Source organism: Vulpes lagopus, chromosome 1, assembly GCF_018345385.1.
Source record: "Vulpes lagopus strain Blue_001 chromosome 1, ASM1834538v1, whole genome shotgun sequence".
Classification (NCBI taxonomy): Eukaryota; Metazoa; Chordata; class Mammalia; order Carnivora; family Canidae; genus Vulpes; species Vulpes lagopus.
This window is the reverse complement of record NC_054824.1, coordinates 70,331,691-70,349,707: the sequence shown is the minus strand read 5'-3', so window position 1 is coordinate 70,349,707 and position 18,017 is coordinate 70,331,691. Positions and strand designations below refer to the sequence as shown.

The following is an 18,017-nucleotide window of genomic DNA, read 5'->3' as shown; positions in this document are numbered from 1 at the left end:
TGCCCCGAGGGCGGATCTCCCTCCGAGGAAGGGGCTGCAGGGATTCCCTCTCGCTCTGGGTCTTGACTTTCCACCCGCCCCAGCCGCGGGGAGGCCGCCACCCGTTCGGCGCCCTCTAGGCCCGTTGGAGGTGAGGGAGGTGGGGTGAGGTGGTGCCCGCCCCCCCACCGGCTCCTCCTTCCCCCCAGTCCTCCCCTCCCACTACCCTCCCCCCGAGCCGGTTTGTCCCTCCCCTCCCCTCCCCTCCTTCCCCCCGCCGCCTCCTCCTGCCGCTGCCGCTGCTTTGGCTGCTGCGTCATACGCCCCAGAGCTGCCGGGACGGAGGGGCTGGGCCTGGGGACCCCCCGGCCCTTGCCTGCCCGCCCTCCGACGCCCAGACGTGCCCTCCCCGCGCGGGGGGTTCGCCTCGGTCTCCCACGTCTGCCTCTGCCCGGCTCCCGGCGGCCCCAGCTGTCACTGGTAAGGAGGCGGCGGGAGGCGCCCGTGGGGGGGCAGGGAGCTGGGGGTCGGCGCGCAGGGCGCGGGCGGGAGAGCCTCGCCGCCCAGGCATCGGCTCGCGCTGGGCTGACTCAAGTCCCCTGTGGGACTCGCTGTCCTGGGGAGTAGAGACCGGGACTGGGACACGCCCCCCTCCCAGGGCACTCAAGGAAGTTATCTAACCCGGGGGACAGGGAGCCCCGTATTTGAGGGTGACCTGACATAACCTAGCATCGGGATTATTGTTCTGGAGACACAGGGGCCCGGGGAGGCAGCCGTTTCTAATTTGGAAAACATTTCCAGAAAGCTCCCAAAACACATTCTCTGGGTAGAACACCCCAATTACGGTATCTCTAAACAGAAGGTGACAGTAGAAACTGAATGGTAATCTTTGCTTCTGCAACCATCATTCCTCCTAAAATCTCAAGGCCAGGATACAGTATCCCAGGGGAGCTCTGGAAGCTGGGAAACTAGAGAACTAGGTTGGGGGGTGGGGGGTGTTAGGGAGAGGAGAGCCAGTCACCAGAGTTGGAAAAGCTGGAGTCATGAAGCTTGGGAGGGGTGCTGTGTGATTTCCTATCCAGGTATTTCATATCTGGAGACTGGTAGCACAGCTGCTTGAGTCCTTGAGGCAAAGAAAAATAGGGACAGTTTCTCAACATTCATAACCTTCTCCCATCCCACTTCTGGATAGCCCCCCCCCAGGATGCAATGGCACAGCCCCCCCGGCTGAGCCGCTCTGGTGCCCCCCCACTTTGGGACGCAGCCTCCCCTGCTCCCACCTCAGGCCCCAGGCCTCGACTTTGGGAGGGTCAAGATGTGCTGGCCAGGTGGACGGATGGACTGCTATACTTGGGGACCATCAAGAAGGTAAGACCTTTGACTTCTGACTTACTATCTTTCCCCCATTCTCCTTATGTAGTTCTGATTCTTGTTTCATCTCCTGTGCTCATCCATTCCAGGTGGACAGTTCCCGGGAGGTGTGTCTGGTCCAGTTTGAGGACGATTCCCAGTTTCTGGTTCTATGGAAAGACATTAGCCCTGGTGAGACCTTAGAGGCCCAAATACGTGCATGCTGTGGAAAGCAGAAACCTGGCTTGGGGGATGTAAAGGGGGCTTAAGGACAGGCCCCACAACACTGTTCCCTCACAGCTGCCCTCCCCGGGGAGGAACTCCTCTGCTGTGTCTGTCGCTCTGAGACTGTGGTCCCTGGAAACCGGCTGGTCAGCTGTGAGAAGTGTCGCCATGGTGAGAGGGCAGGACACCTAAATGGTCTAGCTTGCCCTGAACCTTCCAGGCTGCCTCTAAGTCTTCCCTCCACCACTGATCTTTAGGCCACCTGTCCTGGCTGAGTCCCCAAGCCACTGCTCTGGCTAGTCTCCTCAACTCTGTAACCTCTCTTCCAGCACAGGGAGAAATAGCCATGGAATCAGGAGGTGTGGGCTTTGTAGACAGAGGATGGTTCAAATACACCTTTACTAACCATAAAATCTTGGGCAAATTCCCAAGCCCCTAGGAGCCTGTCCCCTCACCTGTAGAATAAGGGTAACTTATCCACTGCAGCCAGATCACAGTCAAAGATGAAATGAGGTGGCCCAGACTCCTCCTATCCCAGTCACTAGCACACACAGGTATATTGTGCAGTAAATGGTCTACCATCAATATTATCATTATTCAGCTTATCACCAGGACTGCCACGTTCCAAGGGCCCCAGCCCCTGGAGAGGGAGAGGGCACATCCTGGGTCTGTCGCCAGTGTGTCTTTGCCATTGCCACCAAGGTAAGGTCACCATTCTGTGGGAGTCTCCCCCACCACGTCTCCCAAGCCTTCCTGTTCCCTACCCCTCTGAGGTGGCCTGTTTCCTCCCTGCAGAGGGGGGGTGCACTGAAGAAGGGGCCCTATGCCCGGGCCATGCTGGGCATGAAGCTGTCACTGCCATATGGACTAAAGGGGCTAGACTGGGACGCTGGACATCTGAGCAACCGGCAGCAGAGCTACTGTTACTGTGGTGGCCCTGGGGAGTGAGTAAATGAGGGACAGGGGTGGAGGAGTGGTGGGGAGGGAATGAATGATGGAGTGGGTGGGGGGATCCTGGGGAATGAAGGAGAAAGAATAGGATGAAGGGAGTGCTGAAGAAAGCAGAAGTAGGTGGTGAGTAGGGTTTGGGGCCATTCAGGTTGGGGCAGTGTCTGGAGGTCACCAGTCCTGTGTTCCCTTTCAGGTGGAACCTGAAAATGTTGCAGTGCCAGAGCTGCCTGCAGTGGTTCCATGAGGCCTGCACCCAGTGTCTGAGCAAGCCGCTCCTCTACGGGGACAGGTGAGATGGGGCTGGCTCTCTGGGAGCCAAGGGAGAGCACTCTTGCCTTGCTCTACCCTGTCAGGCCCCCATGCTGCCTCAGCTCCATGTCTCCCCAGCCTCTGAAGCTCACCTCCTCTACGCACCCCATCCTTACTCATAAGTCCTCCATGCTCTCTCCCCCTCGCCCACTTCCAGGTTCTACGAGTTCGAATGCTGTGTGTGTCGGGGTGGCCCTGAGAAGGTCAGGAGGCTACAGCTTCGCTGGTGAGTTGGCACCACCTCCACATGGCTCCTCTCTCAGCACCCCCAGCCTCCCACCTTGGGGCTCTCCAGGCTTTTGTACTGACAAATCATTATTTCTCCAGGGTGGATGTGGCCCATCTTGTCCTCTATCACCTCAGCGTTTGCTGTAAGAAAAAATACTTTGATTTTGACCGTGAGATCCTCCCCTTCACCTCTGAGAATTGGGACAGTTTGCTCCTCGGGGAGGTAAGGGGTATTGAGGCTTTGGGAGTGAGAGTGGAACAGGGAAGGATGGAGTAAGGGAGAAGGGAGAGGGACTACTGCTTCCCTGATCCCGTTCTCCTTTCCCAGCTCTCAGACACCCCTAAGGGAGAACGTTCTTCCAAACTCCTCTCTGCTCTCAACAGCCACAAAGACCGGTGAGTTGGAAGGAGGTTCAGAAAGAAATGCAGATGCAAATATGGAAGCCTGGGAGGGAAGGGGCTGCAACTCACCTGGAAGATCATCTCTGAAAAAGATTGAATAATAGCATCAGAGGGGCCCTTTATTATGGCACTGACCCTATATCATTTCTTTTCTCACCCCAGTTTCATTTCAGGGAGGGAGATTAAGAAGAGGAAATGCTTGTTTGGTCTCCATGCTCGGATCCCTCCCCCTGTGGAGCCCCTTACTGGAGACAGAGCCCCCACCAGGTCACTGGTCCAGGGAGGATGGGGAAGTTCTCAGGGTATTAATGGAGGGAGGCATATGTATGGATATGGGGAGGTCTTTGGGGTGTCCGGGAGGGGGCTGGGGGGATAAGGAGGCCTCTTACAGCTTCCCTTCAGGGCAGGGCCCTGGGGGAGGGGTCTCACGTCCCCTGGGGAAGCGCCGGAGGCCGGAGCCAGAGCCCCTGAGGAGGAGGCAGAAGGGGAAAATGGAGGAGCTGGGGCCACCCTCAGCAGTGCGCAATCAGCCCGAGCCCCCGGAGCAAAGGGAGCGGGCTCGTCTGCAGAGGGCACTGCAGGTACAGGGGCAGGGGCACCCCCGTGGAGCCAAATGGTGGTGTGGGAAGGAATGAAGGATTCCCTCTCAGTCCTTTGCTCCTTCTTCTAGGCCTCAGTGTCTCCACCACCCCCCAGCCCTAACCAGAGTTACCAGGGCAGCAGCGGCTACAACTTCCGGCCCACAGACGCCCGCTGCCTGCCCAGGTCAGTGCTCCTTCCCCATTCCAAGCAGATGCATGTACCCTTAGAATCTCTCCTTCAATTGTCTACATTTTCTGGACTTTCTTACCCAGAATTATTGTCTGTCTCCCACTTGGCTACCCACTTCTTGTCCTAGAGATACTTCCAGAACCAATGTCTGGATTCCTAGTGTTCTGGGGATGGGGATTCCTTGGGGCTGTTTGAGCTTTGCTCTTCTTCGTGGGAGAGGATCCTGTTCCCCTGCTTCGGGTCCTGACTTTCCCCCTCCCCAAACCCAGCAGTCCCATCCGGATGTTCGCTTCCTTCCACCCCTCTGCCAGCACCGCAGGGACCTCTGGGGATGGTGAACCCCCAGACAGGTGAGATTCTACCCCTTTACCTGTGCCACCCCTCTTCACCTGTGTGCTCTTAAGTTCCTCAGTCTCTAATGTGGTATCTTGGTGCCTCTGATTCACATGTCAGCTCCATTTTTGGTCCATCCTTATCGGCATCTGGACTCACGATTGCCTTCTCTCCCTAGGTCACCCCTGGAACTTCACATTGGTTTCCCCACAGACATCCCTAAAAGTGCCCCCCACTCGATGACTGCCTCATCTTCCTCAGTCCCAGCCCCCTCCCCAGGTCTTCCTAGACGCTCTGCACCCCCTTCTCCCCTGTGCCGTAGTTTGTCTCCTGGGACTGGGGGAGGAGTCCGAGGTGGGGTTGGTTACCTATCCCGAGGGGACCCTGTCCGGGTCCTTGCTCGGAGAGTACGGCCTGATGGTTCTGTGCAGTACCTGGTTGAGTGGGGAGGTGGGGGCATCTTCTGAACAGCCTGCCTCTGCCTACTTCCCCATTCACACACACCGGCACTTTCATACCCTGACCTCTGACCTCACCTACAGCTGGGATGTACCTGGGGAGGTAGGGGGATAGTTCTCCCTACTGCCCAGGCTGGAATCCAGGTGAGGGGGCTGGGGAAGAGGCTCTCTCTTCTCTATTCCCTTCCCGATTCCTGACCCTTCCTCCATCCCTCTTCCTATTTCCTTTGATGTTATTTTGTTACAGCTTTTTAAATATTTTTTAAAATTATTTAACCCCTGGGGACGGAGACTGAGGAGGGGGGGAATGATAAAGGGTCCCAGACTCTGTATGATTGAAATAAACATAAATAAACAAATCTAGCAGCCCTGGGTCATTCTGGAAGATGAGAACACCAGGGACTAGAAGCACTTCTAATCTTCCCAGCCAAATTCACATATGTGACAAGGAAAAACGCAGAGTGAACTACAGACAGGATTTATTAGGGGCCCAGTCATCACGTGGAAGTCAAGGGCATTGAAGTATAGGAGGGGAACATGGCAGAGACAGGGCTCATCACGGTAGGGCTGTGCTGGAGTCTGAAACTGACTCTGTAACCTGGCGCACCCAATGCAGGTATGGGGAGTTCCCCTGCTCCACAGGCAATGCAATCACTTCAGCCACTTCATAAGGGTGCACAGAACTGTGGAAAAATGGGAGGGGATCACTCAAAAAGATATACCTAAAGGAGCCCCCACCCCGAGACCACCCAGCAAGTGCTAGACCCCCACACCGTCATGGCTACCCACGTCAAAATTCTCACCGAATGAAATCTGTCAAAGCTGGAACCAAGGAACTTTGGGTTTTAATCATCTAAGAGGCAAAGATAAACATGACAATCAAGGAGTGGGGTTGATTCCAGGATGTCAGATAAGGGAGAGGGATGAGAGGGAATTGAGGTTTCATCGGATGGGAAAATGTTTCTCACCATCAGCACCTCATTGTCTTCCTCAATCTTTCCTTTCCACTCATAGCTGAAAAGGTTAGGGAGAGTGTTTAGGGAGCAAAGATTGTCCTCAAGGAAAAGTATTGCCCATAAGCCCCTAGAATTAGGTTAACCCCCCAACTCCTGACTCACATGGATGTAATCTGAGGGATGAGGTTAACGCAGGCTGCCAGCCGCTTCTCCACCACAGCCCTGAAGGTGAAGACAAAGCCCCATTCAGAACGCCCTATGACCTGACTTTCTGCACTGGCAGCCCAGAGACAGGGTTCCAAAGCCCGAGATCAGGCAGGAAGCTAGGGAGCGCACTCTTTCCCACCCCCAACTCTCTCCGGTCATGATCCTCCTTCCTCGCTCCACACTGAGGTCCCCCACCTGGCGATCTCCTTGGCGACCTTCTCGTTGGGGCAGGTGACAAAGGCTGCAGAGACAGAGCCGGGAACATAGCCGGAGCTTGAAGCCGGCGAAGGCTGGGACGGGGGGCTTCCTGAAGCCATGGACAGCAGAGCTCGGGGTAGCAAAAGAAGGCGGGAGGCCACAGGCAACAGCGCCGGCATCCAAAGGAGAGACAGGAGCAGAGCGGCCTGAGAGCACGAAATGAACCTGGTGTCACCCCACAAGTACCCGAGGAAGTCGCATCTTGGGAACCCTTCCCTTGAATAGACAGGCCCTGCCCACCCTCTTCTGCACACCGAAGGAAAAGGTCCCTGAAGCTGGAAGAGAAACTTGGGAAACTAAGGCAGACTCGGCTTTCATTCCCCCCTCAGGAGCCAACCTCTAGGATTTTGGGTGAGGGCGGTGGTCGAGGCTTCGAGGACCGGAAGGGGCGGGGCCGGTCACTCACCCCTCCGCCGAGCAGGATTGCGGGAGCCCGCCCTCCCCTCATGCAGCCTACGCTGCTGCAGAGTTGACTATCAAAAACCGCACGGAACGCCGAGAAGGGACCCCAGGCCCAGGAAGAGCGGCCTCTTCTTACCTGGGCAGCACCCACGTGATAAGAAAACCGCACACACCACGTGACAGTAGAAGCCGGCCCCGAACCTCCAGAGCCCGCCAATCCTGGCCCTCACAGGGCCCGGCTTGCCCCGCCTCCCGCTGGGGGAGGAGCGAAAGGGAATTTGGCCAATCGTCAGCTGGATCTGCAGACGTGCACGGAAATGGCACGCGCGTTTCCGAGTAAACCGGAAACAGCCAATTGCGGCCTGAGGAGAGCCGCAGCGGCGTTCCACTGTCACGTGAGGGGGCCGGTCGTCTTCAGGCGGCCGTACCTCAATGAGCTGCGCGAGGAGGCCAATCACAGGCCAGCCCCGCAGGCCACGTGACGAGAGACCTGGCGCTAGGAAAGGGGGCTGGAGACCCCGCCGACTAGATGCGCCAGGTTGTGGCGTGGGGAATCGTCTCCTTAACCCCCAGAGTGTGCCCAGTTACAGCCCCTGCACTGTTCCCGAGGCCTTAAAGAGTGGGCGGGTCTGAGAAGACTGAACCTCGGGGGTGGAGAGCGCCCCCTGCCTCTTTGGTCAGGACTGACATACGCCGGGTTGGGTGGTGAACGATAATCTGAGGAGCCAGCTGGCCCTGGGCAGGGGATAGTGATTAGGCAGGGATGGGCAATGCAAGACGATGGTCAGGTGGGAAAGATGCATTTTAAAGGGACAGTGAGACCCTGTAAATGGGATAAAGGGTGATGAAAATGGGGCTGAGGGCAATTCAGCCTTGCTAATTGAAACCCCAAAGGAGGAGACAGACTGGTGAAGGGGGGAGCCGAGGAGAGAGGGCTTCGGGTTGGGGATATGGAGGACACAAGGAAGCAGTGATAGTCCTTTTGTCCCTTACCCTCCCTCCTATTTAACTCTCCAGGACTAGTATACCTCTGAGTCTTGGGTCTCCTTCCCTTAACCCATCCCCCTAGGAGCCAGGACCTGTCCTACATAACTTCCCTGGGGCCCAAGCACATCCAGTGACCCAAAAATGGAGAGAGGGGCCAATGAGAGGAGAGACAGGTGGGAGGGAGGCAGCAGAGGAAAGCCTCTTGCCACTCCCCCTACCCAGTATTCCCCCTCCTTTCAAGTTTTGGGGTCTCCACCTGCTGGGTGGGTGTGACTGGGTGTTTATCAGAGTCCTCTCATAGCTGCATCTCTGAGGATGGGGTCTTCCTGAACTCTGTCTTTGGGTTTGGAGTTTATGAGCTAGATCTCTGTAGGGCCTTTCTGTATTTGCAGTGGGATCTTTTTCCAGACCAAGTTTCCTTTTTGTTTTGGGAGTTTCTGTGCTCCTGGGAGCTTGATGACTCTTTGTCGAGGTCTTTCAAACTCTTTATGAGCTTGGGGGTCTCTGCATTTAACATCTCTGAGCTACATGAATATCTCTCCCTGCCCCTCTGCCTTCTGCCCATCCTCAAACCCCAGGTCTGGAGTTTCTCTGTCTCTTGAGTTATCAGTCTCGGAGTCTGCAGTTTCTTTTCTCTGCGATTTAAGTCTGGGGTCTGGTACCTCTCTGGATCTGAGTCCCCTAAGAACTAATTCTAGCTCTGTTTTTTTCTGAATCTGGATCTCATCTTTTTCTTTGACTCTAGGTCTCTGATCTTGGTTCCTGAAATCACTGTCTGATTCTAGAGTCTAAGACTTCTGTGGCTGTGGAGAACCTTTTTGAAACTGGACACTCATATTTTGACCTCTGACCCTTCCCTCAATGGGGGACCCGGGGTCTTTTTTTTTTTTTTTTTTTTCTGAGATCAGAGTCTCTTTTCCTCTAGATTTCAGGTTTTGTGCCTCAGATTAATCCCCACCCCTGGGGTGGGCAACAAGATATCTGTGGTCTGGGGTCTGTCAGTCTCGGGATCTGAGGTCTACATCTTTAGAACTGTGCTCTCTCTCAGTCTGGTGTGTTTTTGAGTCAGGGGTCTCTCTCTTTGGTTCTCACTCAGTAGGGGTGGGGGCTGCAGAGTCTCTCTCTCCTCCTCCTCCTGCTCTCTCCTCTCTTGCTCGCTCCCCCGCCCCCCCCCCTCTCTCCCGGCTGCCGCTGCTGCCGTTGGCTCCTATTCTCCTCCTCCTCCTCCTCTCTCCTCCTCTCCGCTCCTCTCCGCTCCTCTCTCCTCCTCTCTCCTCCTCCTCCTCCTCCTCCTCCACCTCCTCCTCCTTCTCCCCCTCTCTCTCCCCCTCTTTCTCTCTTCTCTTTCTCCCCCGTCCCCCCGCCCCCTCCCCCCCAGGCCTGATGAGCAGGTCTCGCGCCTCCATCCATCGGGGGAGCATCCCCGCGATGTCCTATGCCCCCTTCAGAGGTACGGTGGGGAGGGGAGGGGGAGGGCCAGTGGGGGGGGGGAGCAAGAGGGGGAGGGGCAGGGGCGGGGGGGGGGGCAGAGCCGGGGCCAGGGAGGGGAGAGCTGAAATGGAGGGAGAGAGAGGACCGGGAAGGTTGGGATGGGAGCAGTGGGGAAGGAGAGATTGGAGGCCAGAGGGTAGGGGTAGCTAGGGACCGTAGGCGCCAGGAAACAGGCTTTGAAGGGGGCTGAGGGGAAAATGATGAAGAGGAAATAGATCGCCAGAAATGGTGGGAAGAGAGAAGGATAGGGTTGGGGGAAGAGCTGCAGAAATAATTTGGAGGTAGGAGCTGAGAGATGAGGAAAATATTAAGGAAATAGGAGGACAGAGTCTTAGGAGAGGGGCTAGGAGGGAGAAATGAAAACATAGGGGTGAAAAAAGCAAAGAAGATGGGGGGTAGAATACGGTGGAAGGGCTCAGAGGATGGTAGGGGGTTGAAGAAGAGAGGAGGATGGAGGGAAAGAAGAAGGGGCCAGATGGAGAGAGAGGGAGGCAGTGGGGGGTGGGGGAAATGGAGGGTCCAGATGGAGGGAAGAGAGGAGAGAGGGAATGGGCTGGGGGAGGATAGACCAGGGCAGGGGGAGGGCCAAATTATGTGTGTGTTTATTGAGGGGGGGAGGGGGCAATAGAAGTAAGATTTGAGTGATGGAAGTAGAGGACAGGTTAGGACCCTGCCCTAGACTCTGACCCTCCTTAAGGCCTTTGAGCAGTGAAATGTATCCCCTGGGGTCCTATCCGCTCCCTTCACTTCACCACTTTTACCCCCCTCCCCCACCTCCAGTCCCTATTACCATTCCCCCTCCCTCCTCTGGTGTCCCTCACCTATATCTTTCCCCCCATATGGTGTCCGTTCCTTATATGAGTCCCCCTCTGTCCTTCCCTCATATCAGTCCTTGCTCTGGTCCATTCTCTCTCCCTCTGTTCTATCTGGTAGCTCCCTTATATCTCTACCACCTCTTCACCTGTCCTTCATGATCCCCTTGTCTAAATACCCCTGTTAGGTGCACCTCGTTTCCTCTGCCCCATGTCCAGTTGGGCTCTTCTGGTATATTCCCTTGTCCCCAGGAATTTACTCTCATTTCTGTGTTCTTTTCTCTGAAATCTATCCCTGTGATTTGTCTCCCAGGCCATCCTCTGTCCCTGCCTCACTCCCCATCTTGTCACTGCAAATCTATGCCTACCCACTTTCCCCTAACACCTCAGCTCTTACCACCCATTCCTCTTTTCTGGTCTCCTCTACTTCCTGGGGTGTTGGAGATTTGGGTGCAAAGAGGCAGGTTTTGATGTTTGGAACAGGGCCTACAAGGCATCCCCATCTGATCCCTGTGGGACTTCTTATCCTAGTAAATTTTTCCCTTTTCTCAGCTGTGTTGGTCTGTCTCTTGCATCTGCCTCTCAGAATCATCCTTACTTAAGTCTAGACAGTATGTGTGTGTGGGGTGTGTGTCTCCAGAGTGGCTTCTAAGCTAAGTTCCCTGTACCCTTCCCTGCTCCCTAGGAGGAAGGTATCCCCTGAACTCTAACCTGCCTCCCTGTGGCTGCAGCCTGAACCAGCCCCTCCAAGAATTATTAGATATATCAACAGATTTCTCCTCTGGGAGTCCTCAGAGTCTGAGTGCAGTGGGCATGTTGCCTGCAGTGTGTGCAGTCTCAGAGCCCAGGGACTGGTGATCTCTGTATCTGGCGGGTATCAGATGGAATCTCTGAGATGGCTCTAAGATAGTCAAAGTCTCAAAGTGTTGGGGTTTCTGAAGATTGTATGCTAGGGGTTCATCTCTGACTCTTATTTGTGGTTTGGGTAAATTTGAAGAACACGTTTGTAGACAGAAAGGGGCTAGACTTTTCAAAAAGTTTCCTAATCAATGTATTCAGTTACAGTGAAGTTTAAGGGCCAAGTTGTTTTCCTGCACTGTACTCATGATTAATTATCTTGTAAAGGTGACAGAATTTGATTCTTCTTCCTCTAAATTGTTTCTAAATTGTTTCTCTGATACCTTAAATCCATTTTCTATCACTTTAATGTCACCACTTTGATTTCCTTCTCACTTCCATAAGGCCTATTGTTCCCTGTGATGGTGTGTGGCACTGGGATTTAAAAGAGAGACAGTTTGCAAGGATAGGGGATTGGGAAGAACAGCTAAGTTGGGTAAGATGCCCCTGGGGGCACCTCTGAGCATGGGCAACGCTTGGTCTACTATTCTTTTCTAGAAGTTTGTCTGCATCCCCAGCTTGAGCTTTTGGAGGCCCCCTCTCCATCCCAGACCTGGATCTTCCTTTCTTCCTTCCCCTTTTTTCCTCAAGCTCCTCACTGTGCCTTGGAGAGGTTCCTCACCTGTGGAGTTGGCTTTCATCCTGTCTATGGAGACTAAGTGAAGAGAGGGGGCAGTATAGAATCTTTGATCTCTGGGCATGGAGTGAGAGAAGAGATTGATTCAGTCTCTGTTCCTTCAAACAAAGGCATATTTCCTACCTCCTCACTCTCTAGCTGTGCCCCCCCTACAGCCAGATGTTGACAAGACCTATCCTCCCCCTACCATCAGAAGAACCAGAACTTTCCCTAGAGGTTGAGCAGGGTTGGGCTAGGGGAGGAGAGAGCTGAGAATAGAGAGGCAGAAGAGGCCCTCTCCTGTCTCTGACTCTGAACAGGGCATCTCCCTCCCTTCCTCTCTTTTCCAGATGTTTAGCTCTCAGAATTTCAAGACCAAATATTCCTACACCCCTACCCCATCCTTCTTTCTCACAGCTGTGTAGCTTTTTCCACTCAGTTTTACAGCTGGGGTAGCCACCTTCCCTCCAAGTCCTTATCTTCTGCAGTTGTCTAGATGCCCTCCCTCTTCCCTGTCCCCTGCCACCACCATCTGTGTGTGCTTTTCTTCTGCCAGTTCTGCTGTACCCTCAATCTTTTCATTTTTTGGACATGGATGGAGATCTTGACTGTCTTTCTCTGCATCTGAACGTGTACCCTCTGTGTCATGATATAATTCCCCTCCTGGAGCACCCCTCTGTATTTCTTTCCTCAAATCTACAGAGCCCCCTGTGATGTGATTTCCCCTCCTCTCCTTCCCCCAAGACATACAGGCTTATCTTCTGTTCCCTTAAAATAAGTTACCATGTGCCTCCCCCCAATCTGTGATCTCAGGGCGGGTGGGGTCTCCTACTCCCACTTTGTGGACTCTTTTCATGCCATTTTGGGCCTCTGTCTCCTAAGTGCATAGAACCTCCCTTACCATTTCTGTGTGTCTCTGTCCCCTAGATGTACGGGGACCCCCTATGCATCGAACCCAATACGTTCATTCCCCATATGATCGTCCTGGTTGGAACCCACGGTTCTGCATCATCTCGGGGAACCAGCTTCTCATGCTGGATGAGGATGAGGTGAGCAGAGTGGGAAGGCTGGGGAAAGACCTCTGGGTAGCATGGAGAATGTAGAGAGAAAGATAAGGAAAGGCTTCATTAGCGAAGGGGTGAGAGACACAGAGAAGGCAAAGAGAGAAACATTTGCAAGCAGTCTGAGGAGGGTGGCCACTGAGATTGAGATTTGGATTGGGGTGTGCAAAAGTGCGGGCATTCTCTCACCTTGGCCAGGGGATCTTTCAGGGCCATGTGCAGTGTTGGGGAGGAGATGTGGTTCTGAAGACTTGGGGGTGGCTCCTGTTGTAGCTCTGCCCAGATTGTGGGATAGGTTAGGACAGGAAATAGAAACAAGGCCTTGGGGAAGGGGTGGCAAAATGGGCATTGCTTTGGAGGGACCACTTCCTGAGTGGTCCTCAAGAACCCTCTCCTGTTCTCCCCCCACCCCAGCAAGACCCATCACTCACCACTCCCAGGCCTGCCTCTATCATGGGAGGAGTGGGGACTGAGGGAAACTGGGACTGAGAGGGGGTCAGAGGGTACTGGGAGAAATGATAGCATTCTGGATCTTGGTGTGGATGGTGGTGAAGCCTGGGAAGGTGCCTGAGGTCAGGGTTTAGAGAGACCAGTTGGGCTTTCACCAGGGACATCAATGGGGGGGGGGGGGGGAGGATATAAGGGAAGAGGTGCCTGGGGAATGAGAGGAACTGGAAGTAGGGGACATTTTCTGAAGAACTTCGAGTGGGAGTTGGCAGGGACTAGTCAGAGTGTGGGAGCTGGGGCCCATGCAGAGCCGTTAGAGGCGAGGGAGGGGGGGAGTTCCAATTGGGCACTGGGTCAGCAGCAGAGGACTCATCAGAGGAAACAGAGGGTACAGATATGAAAGGTAGATGCCCAGATTCAGGGAGTGGGGGTGATTTGGGGAACCTGCTTTAGAGAGTGATAGGTAGCCTTGGAGACCAGTGAGGTCATGAGAGATGTGCTTCTGATCCTGTTGGGGAGGGTGTGGTGAGGCAGGGCTAGAATCAGAGTTGGGGTTAACCAGGGTTTGGAGGCACCTGAGAGCCAAAGGAGAGTGTAGAGAGGCTGGTTAGAGCTTCCAGGTCACAGAGTGAAATCCAGGTGTCTAGGGGAGGACATGATGACTTTAAAGGCAGAGGTGGTTCAAAAGTCCCAAGTTTTAGGCATTGAGGGGCATTTGAGTGATTCACTAGTGGTTGTAGGTCTTGACCAAAGGTTGGAGTCTGTAGGATGAACTGGGGGAACTGGAACCAATAAGAGTGGGGACCGTTGTAAGGATGAGGGTGGGGTAATGAAGGAATGAGAGCTGGGCACAGGTCTGAGTGGGAATGGTGGGGGTGGATGGGGGGGTGAGCAGTGTGTAGAACCACACAGGGCTGGAAGTGGGTAGGTTGTGGATCTGGGGCTAGGGGCTAGCAAGGTGGTTCTTGTCCAGCTGGAGAAGATTGGAGGATTGGAGCTGGGGATGAGGCTCAGGGAGAGGGAATGGCTCAAGAGAAGGAGGCAAGTGACCGCGGTTGAGTGGGGGGCAAGGGAAGGAGATGAAGGGTGGGGGGAGGTGACCAGGCCCTCTGAGGGGAGCGGGGAGGTTGGGTCCCAGTCTGGCCGAAAGCCGGGCCGTGGGAGGGAGACAAGCTGTAGATACTGATTATAAATGCAGCTTCTGCTACCCCCATGACAGGCACGGAGGGAGGGAAGGTGGTGAGGGAGGTGGGAGGTTGGGAGGGAAGCGGGGACAATGGAGGAACTGAAGGTCAAGGGGAAAGGGGATTACCAGAGTAGCAGACTCCCCCGGGGTTGCGAGCAGAGCTGAGTCGGCTTCGGGAGAATTTCCCGGAGGGGTTTTCAAAAGAAATGGAGGAAAGAGGAGGGTGGGACGGGAGGGAAACGAGGGAGAGAGACTGGGAGGGACTGGGAGGGAGTGGGGAGAGAGAAACCGACTCATCCCGAGACACTTGGAGAGTGTGCAGGGGCCGGGGCCAAAGGTGGGCAGGCCCCGGGGGAGAGGAAAGGGAGGTTTCCATTTCTCGGTGGGAAAGGGAGAGGCGAGGGCCGGCCGGGGCCGGTGAGGTCTGACACACCCCCGCATCCCGTAGATACACCCCCTTCTGATCCGGGACCGGAGGAGCGAGTCCAGTCGCAACAAACTGCTGAGACGCACGGTCTCCGTGCCAGTGGAGGGGCGGCCCCACGGCGAGCATGGTACGGCGGCCGAGCAGGCTCTCGTGCCCTGGACAGTCGCGGGGACGGGGCTGGAGGTGGACGGGGCTGCAGGGGAGGGGTGGGGGTCGGGGAAAAAGAGAGCTGTCTAGGGGTGGGAGGAGGAGGAGGAGGAGACACAGTCTCTCATCCCGCGAGTGGGAGCCTGGAAGGAGAAGGCGCCCTCTTCGGGGATCTGGAGCGGGACCGGGGTTGTGGGTGAGAGGCCCCAGTGGTCTTTGCTCTGTTTCGCTCCCTTTTTCCTCTCCAGCAGTGAAGTTTGCCTGTTTTCCCGGTGCTTATAAAAATAGTCTCCTTAGATCTTTAGCTTCCCGTCCCAGCTTTCCTGCCCCTGCCCCTCCCAGCCCTTGGTCTGGGATCGTGGAGAGAATGACCTAGTTCCTGCCCTCCCCCTCCCCCTCAGACCTTTGCCCAACCCCCACGCTCCCAATTCCTCTTCCAGCCAGACCTTCTGGCCTGTGGGCCCTCCCTCTTTTCTTGCCCCCTTTTCCCTCTTCTCTTCAGCTGCTTCTATTTTCTGCAGTCCTATTCCCCCCCTTTCTCTTTCCTCCCCAATTTCTCTTATTTTCCCCACCCCTTTTGATTTCCTCTTTCCGACCCCTCCTGGTCCCGGTGGAACTTCATCAGACCCCCCATCATCTCCTTTCTGTCTGTCTGTGGAGCTATCTGCTCAGTCTGTCTCTCCAACTCTCTCCCTCTCTCCATCTGTCTCTTCCCCTCCCTCCCTCTTTCTGCCCCCCCTTCTACCCCCCTCTTTAGTCATTTAAAAAAAGATTTTTGTCTTCCTGAGAAGTTCGCTTAAAAGGTTTCCATGGGAACAGTGAGGGGAGATGAAGGCAGAGAACAGAGATCTGCAGCCAAGGTGCAGAGAGATGCCCTCAGCCCCCAGAAACCCCCTTGTCACTGCCATTTACCACTGCATTTCCCTTCCAGGACTAGGGATCCAGTTCCTCTATTCCCCCAACCCCTGGTGACCCCTTTCTTCCACCAGCAACCCCTCCCCTCAGGAATCCAGTCTCCCAGTTTCTCTTCTTCCAAGAGATCCAGTGGCCTGTCTCCATCCCTTAGCTCCCTATATATAGCCCTCTTCTGATAGGCCCAGGTCTCATTGCCCTTGGGGGCCAGCTCTGGGACCTTGGGTGGGTGGGTGGGTGGGCAGGGATGTGTGTCATTGTCATGGAAACCTCTGACCATGGGGGTGTGCAGATAGCACATTTCTGTGAAGCAAAACCAGGGTGGTGGTGGTGGTGGTGGTGGTGGTGGTGGTGGTGGTGGTAGTGGTGTGTACAGAGAATGTGTGTGATGTCTGTCACATCTGTGTGTGTGTGTGTGTGTGTGTGTGTGAGTCATGTCCATGTCTGGGAAAGATTTGTGTGTGTGCACATGTGCCTACCTGTGTGTCCAGGCCAGAATGGTCACATGCTCATGGAGCATGTTTATCATGTTATCAGGTGGTTGATACCACTCTGCCCACTAATCCCCATCTTTCTCCTTATCCTGAGTCCTCAAGGGTGTGGGGTCTCTATGGGTCTCCTGTGTGTTTTGGGTGGGGGCACCCATATGTTTCCGGAGTTGGGGATGGTGTGTGGAGGTTGCTGTGTTGGGGGTTCAATAGGGGTTGGAAGAGGGTCCTGGAGTAAACATAGTTGGGGGGAGGGCTTGGTGAAAGAGTTGACGGCTGGCTGATGGCTGGTGAACATTGGGGGTTTTCAGGGGGACATAGAACGTGTAAAGGGCATGGAGGCTATGCAGGGGACAGAGGGATCTTTAGGGGCTTGGGGGCCTGGGTCCGCGAAGGTGTGTGCTGAGGCTGTGGACGCTGGAGCCCAGGAGAGGTCGCCGGACCTTTGAGGGGCATTGGAATCCAGGGCTCCTCCTCTGCTGGGTGGAGCCGCCGCCCCTAGTTCCCTCCGCTGTTTTGGTGGGGGGTCCTGCTCGGGAGGGGATGGTGGGAGACCCGGTTGGTTTTGGGGGTCCCCTCGCCCCCCTCCCGCGTCTCTCTCGCGCTGTCTCCGGGCGACGGGGCTCGTGACAGAGGCGGCCACGGCAGCAGCGGTCTCCTAGCAACGGCGGCGGGGCCCGGGCAACGGCGGCAGCGGCGGGAGCGGCGGCGGAGGGAGCCGTTCCCGCGGCCGTCACCGCGCGGCCTCCCGGGCCGCCCCGGGCCCCGCCGCCGCCCCCAACGCGCCGGGCGGCGCGAGCCGGGCCGCGCCGCCCCCTCTCCCGCCGCACCCCGCCCCTCCCCCGCGCAGGGGCGGGGCCCCTCCCCCACCGGGGACACCCCCGACCCCCCCCAGGGGGCGGTGCGAGGTAAGGGCGGGGCCGGGCGGACGAGGAGCGCGCGTGGGGGCGGGGGCGCGCGTGTGCGTGGGCGCGGGGAGGGGGGGGAAGCCGCGGCGGCGGCGGCGGCGGCGGCAGCTGCTCCCTCCGCATGTTCTCGCTGCATCTTCCGAGTGGGGGGAGTTATGGTAACTGGAGGGGGACAGAGGAGGTGGGGGGTCGGGGACCGGCCTGGGGGGCCGGGGTCTCGAGCACGCGGGGGAGGCCGGTGTGGGGTGGTCTCGGAGCCCTGTGGTGGAGACGGCAGCCCATGTGTCCGTATATGTGTTCGTGTCCATGCTCCTGTCCCCCGTGTGTCAATGCCATGTGTACCCGGGGCCCAGTTCCTCATGCACACATGTGCAGTCAGCCGTGTGCAAGCTTGTCCTGTTTCATCGTGCCTCTGTCTGGTGCCTGCCGAGGAGGCTGCTGGGCGGGCCACTGGCCATACTGATACATGTCACCTCTGACCCTGAGCTTGCATGTCCCTGCCTAGGGCTCATCTCCAGTCAGTCTCCTGTGTGTAGGGATGTGTGGCTGCATGAACAGGATTTTCTCTGTCCCTGGTGGCAGCTGTGTGTCTTTGCATGTGTTCCATCATTGGCCTGGGTATCTGTGTCAATCCCAGCACGGGTGTCCAGGGCGTGTCTGGAAGTGGGTGGTGTGCGAGTGGGGGAAGGGAGTGAATGTGTGTGAGTGGGTTTCTTGGAATCCTACTATGTGTGGAATACCTTTGGGCTGGGCAGGTGTGAGCCCCTCATCTGTCTGGGAGAGGGGAAAGAAAAGCTGAAAAGGAAAGG

General features: G+C 56.1%; 3 protein-coding genes across 18 annotated transcripts in view; 2 read left to right on the top strand and 1 right to left on the bottom strand.

Moving 5' to 3' along the window:
* Nucleotides 1-271: 271 nt before the first annotated feature.
* On the top strand, nt 272-5,365 carry PHF1 (PHD finger protein 1). 4 transcript variants are annotated; one of them, XM_041764103.1, is made up of 15 exons: nt 272-459; nt 1,172-1,347; nt 1,440-1,521; nt 1,630-1,725; nt 2,156-2,256; nt 2,350-2,498; nt 2,699-2,794; nt 2,972-3,040; nt 3,142-3,265; nt 3,371-3,438; nt 3,607-3,711; nt 3,836-4,025; nt 4,115-4,209; nt 4,488-4,565; nt 4,727-5,365. In XM_041764103.1, the coding sequence occupies exons 2-15, from the start codon at nt 1,189-1,191 to the stop codon at nt 5,013-5,015; spliced, it is 1,701 nt and encodes a 566-aa protein (XP_041620037.1). In that variant the 5' UTR covers nt 272-459; nt 1,172-1,188; the 3' UTR covers nt 5,016-5,365. The 4 variants fall into 4 exon arrangements, with proteins under 4 accessions (XP_041620037.1, XP_041620052.1, XP_041620047.1 ...); XM_041764095.1 differs by having other exon boundaries at nt 275-459; nt 4,485-4,565; XM_041764118.1 differs by lacking the exon at nt 3,371-3,438 and having other exon boundaries at nt 3,618-3,711; nt 3,847-4,025; nt 4,485-4,565.
* Nucleotides 5,366-5,468: 103 nt separating this feature from the next.
* Nucleotides 5,469-7,120, bottom strand: CUTA (cutA divalent cation tolerance homolog). Of its 4 annotated transcripts, none has more exons than XM_041764148.1 (6): nt 6,966-7,120; nt 6,365-6,573; nt 6,125-6,184; nt 5,975-6,020; nt 5,810-5,859; nt 5,469-5,689 (listed from the first exon to the last, which is right to left on the bottom strand). In XM_041764148.1, exons 2-6 carry the CDS (start codon nt 6,544-6,546, stop codon nt 5,563-5,565), a joined length of 465 nt encoding a protein of 154 aa, XP_041620082.1. In that variant the 5' UTR covers nt 6,547-6,573; nt 6,966-7,120; the 3' UTR covers nt 5,469-5,562. The 4 variants fall into 4 exon arrangements, with proteins under 4 accessions (XP_041620082.1, XP_041620075.1, XP_041620065.1 ...); XM_041764141.1 differs by having other exon boundaries at nt 6,834-6,969; XM_041764131.1 differs by lacking the exon at nt 6,966-7,120 and adding an exon at nt 6,765-6,938.
* A 2,057-nt stretch (nt 7,121-9,177) lies between these two features.
* SYNGAP1 (synaptic Ras GTPase activating protein 1) overlaps nt 9,178-18,017 on the top strand; it is a 31,466-nt gene continuing 22,626 nt past the window's right edge. For 9 of the 10 annotated variants that reach the window (XR_005990365.1, XR_005990367.1, XM_041771987.1 and 6 more), the window contains exons 1-3: nt 9,178-9,266; nt 12,560-12,681; nt 14,775-14,880. Coding sequence is in view for 7 of the 10 variants with exons in the window: in XM_041771987.1 (XP_041627921.1) it covers nt 9,200-9,266; nt 12,560-12,681; nt 14,775-14,880 (295 nt within the window). In the remaining 3 variants the exon portion in view is untranslated. Of the gene's footprint in view, nt 9,267-12,559; nt 12,682-14,774; nt 14,881-14,931; nt 15,097-18,017 lie in introns of those variants that run through there. The other variant, XM_041772021.1, reaches the window with a different exon arrangement.